Source organism: Parus major, unplaced genomic scaffold (assembly GCF_001522545.3).
Source record: "Parus major isolate Abel unplaced genomic scaffold, Parus_major1.1 Scaffold276, whole genome shotgun sequence".
Classification (NCBI taxonomy): domain Eukaryota; kingdom Metazoa; phylum Chordata; class Aves; order Passeriformes; family Paridae; genus Parus; species Parus major.
The window spans coordinates 99,533-102,445 of NW_015379268.1; the positions used below are offsets into that span (position 1 = coordinate 99,533).

A 2,913-nucleotide genomic window follows, 5' to 3' on the forward strand; every position below is an offset into this window, starting at 1 on the left:
TTGTTGTTGCCACACATGAGCACCTCGCGGCCGCCGCAGCAGATGGTGCAGTAGGACTGGTACCCATCGTCGTCGTACTGGTACGCGCACTCCAGAAAGCAGTTCTGGGGACAGCCAGGGTGTCACTGCGGGCCTGGGGACACTGGGGACCCTGTGAGACCCCCAGGCCGTGGTCCCCGGCCTGGCACCACCCCTTACCTTGCAGTTTTGGCACATCCCCCCGATGAACAGAGGGTGCTCCAGGGTCACATTGAGGCTCCCGCAGGAGATGCATATGTCTGGCAGAGAAGGGGAAACATCACCCTGGCACCCCAGCCCAGCGTGGGGACACCCCAAGCCCTGTCCTGCAGCCCCCCAGGACACACTCACCCCATGCTGGGGTCACAGCAGAGCTGGGGACCAACCCTGGGAGAAGCACGCAGGACTCCCACTGCCCTCCAGCCCCACACCCCAGACCCCAACAGCCCTGGGCAGTGTCCTGAGGGCCCCTGCCACCATCCAGGGTGGGCCACTGCTGTCCCTGCTGCCAGCCAGGCTGAGGGATGGGACAAGCCTGGCCTTCTTTCCTTGAGCTGCCCCCATGCTCCTCTGTGCCCCTGAGATGCCCAGGCAGGGCAGGACAGACCCCCAGCCCAGCCCTTACACACGTGCAGGATGTGCCCCAGCGCTGCACTCACCCTCGATGTTCCTGCACTTCTGCCGGACCTCGTACACCAGCCGCTCTGGGGGAACAGGGCGGTCAGGGGGCCCCAGCCAAGCCCCCTCGGGACTGGGGGAAGGGAGGGGCTTCCCGGGAGGGAAGGACCCCAGGAGAGAAGGGGGCCTGGCCTGGAGCAGCTCTTGTCCCCCCTCTCCCCAGTGAGCAAGGCCAAAGCACCCCCCTGAGAGAGGAGCGGTGGGCATGGGGGCACCCGCAGCCCCCCGGTACCTCGGGTGCGCTCGTCGATGATCTCCTTGACCTTGGGCTTCTCCTGGGTTGTGCTTTTGCGGGGTTTTTTGGCGGGAGGGGGCGGTGCGTAGGCGGCTGCTTCGGGCTCGACCCACATCTCCGTGTAAACTTCTTTGTAGGGGTTCCGCTCCTCTGCGGGACCAGGCGGCGTCAGCGGAGTCCCCCCATCGTGTCCCATCACCAGGAGCCCCCAGCAGGGTCCCAGCCCCACGGTGCCTCCCTGCCCCAGCCTGTCTCACGCTGGTGACACCAGAGCTGACAGCGAGTGACCCCCAGAACCCCGGGCACGTGTCCCCAGTGCCTCACCCCTCACAGGGCCTGCAGCCCCGCTCACCTTCGGGGGGCTCCAGCCCCTTGGGGCCCGAGGGCTGGAAGCCACCCAGGGCCCACTCGATCATCTGCTTGTTCTGGATCTCCACCACCTTGGACGTGTCCGTCTCGTCGTTCTCAGGACACGCGGGGAAGATCTTCCCAGCCCGGCTGCTGGCCACCTGTGGAGGTGCAGGTGTCACCCAGCCCCACAAGAGGGTCCCCATCCTCGGCCCTGGGGACTGCTCCTGCAGTGCCCAGCCTCGGGGACACCAACACGGTCAGGAACCTCCACGAGAGACCCCCAGCACTGTTGAGAACCCCCAAAGCCAGGATCTCCCCAGAAGAGACCCTCCCAGCAGTGCTGAGCGATGCCCTGAAACGCCTGAGCCCCAGAGACCCCCCCAGAGTCCCTGACCTCCTCCCCAGACCCCCCCCACAGCCCTGCTGGGACAGGGGATTCCCAGACACCCCCAAAGCCTCCTTAGCGAGCACACGTGTCCTTAGGGGATCCCCCAGATCCCTCTGCCTTTTCAGAGACCTCCAGGTGGGGCAGGAGGGGAGGCAGGGCCGGGTCCTGGCAGGGTGGAGAAGCCCCTGTCCCGGGACGTGCCCCCTCACCTGCAGCACCTCGTAGATGGCCTTGCGGTACATGGGCTGCTTGTTGTAGGTGGCCTGGTGGAAGGCGCTGGCAAAGGAGCTCAGGGGCAGCAGCTTCTCCACGCACACCTGGGGACAGGAGCGGCCATGGGGACACCCGGAGCAGGGCTCCTGCCCCCCGGGCCCCCGCGCCACTTACCACCGAGAACTTGCCGTCCCCGAACCACATCACCCAGCGGGTGCCCTCGGCCGCGCGGCTCCGGCCCGTCATCCACCAGGACACGATGCGGCCGGGCCACCAGGAGAAGCCGCGCAGTTTGCCCCACACCAGCTCCCCGATGCCGAACCCGCGCCCGTCCTGCCGGGGGAACACGGGGGTCGTGGGGGGTCACACGAGGGCCTGGCCCCGCAGCGGCCCCGCTCTGCCCGGCCCTGCCCTCACCTCGTACTCGGGCTCGTCGTCGGCGGATTTGGAGGCGTTCTTGTCTCCGGCGTCGGCCACGGCGGGCTCGGGTGTGGTGGCCACGCTGGGCGAGGCGGGGTCGGTGGGCTGCTGCGGGGCGGGCGGGGGGCTCGCCTCCTCCTCCTTCTGCGCCTCGGCCCGCGCCGGCTCCTCCACCACGTTCATCACGGCGATCACCTTGGCCTTCTTCTCCGCCTGCGGGGACGGGGCAGGGCATGGCCGCCGGCCCGCGGGGACACAAGCGGGGCACGGCCCGGGCCCTGAGGGAACCCCCGGCCCGGCCGCCAGCACCCACCGCGGGGCCTGCGGGCGAGCTCCCCTGCCTCAGTTTCCCCCTCCTGTCCCCCGGGACCCCCAGAACTTATCCCGGGAGCCCCGGGGCCCATCCCGGGACCCCCCGCACTCATCCCGTGACCCCCGGAGCCCGTCTGGTACCCTCTGTACTTATCCCGGGACCGTCGGAGCTCATCCCGGTTCATGTCACCCTCTCCGGGTACCCCCATCGGGCCGCCCCCGTCCCCGGCCTGATCTACCCGCGCGGCCCGAGCGCTCCGGCCCGCGGTGGTCCCGGTGCCGGTCACGTACCCGCGGG

The 2,913-nt window shown here is 69.2% G+C and overlaps 1 protein-coding gene across 1 annotated transcript in view; it reads right to left on the reverse strand.

The window, feature by feature from the left end:
* Positions 1 to 2,913, reverse strand: part of DNMT3A (DNA methyltransferase 3 alpha) — a 28,785-nt gene that overhangs the window by 6,326 nt on the left and 19,546 nt on the right. The window contains exons 6-13 of the mRNA XM_015615836.3: positions 2,301 to 2,516; positions 2,058 to 2,216; positions 1,880 to 1,987; positions 1,284 to 1,440; positions 929 to 1,081; positions 678 to 722; positions 199 to 278; positions 1 to 104 (exon numbers count right to left, since the gene is read on the reverse strand). Of these exons, the coding sequence (XP_015471322.1) occupies positions 1 to 104; positions 199 to 278; positions 678 to 722; positions 929 to 1,081; positions 1,284 to 1,440; positions 1,880 to 1,987; positions 2,058 to 2,216; positions 2,301 to 2,516 (1,022 nt within the window). The remainder of the gene's footprint in view (positions 105 to 198; positions 279 to 677; positions 723 to 928; positions 1,082 to 1,283; positions 1,441 to 1,879; positions 1,988 to 2,057; positions 2,217 to 2,300; positions 2,517 to 2,913) is intronic.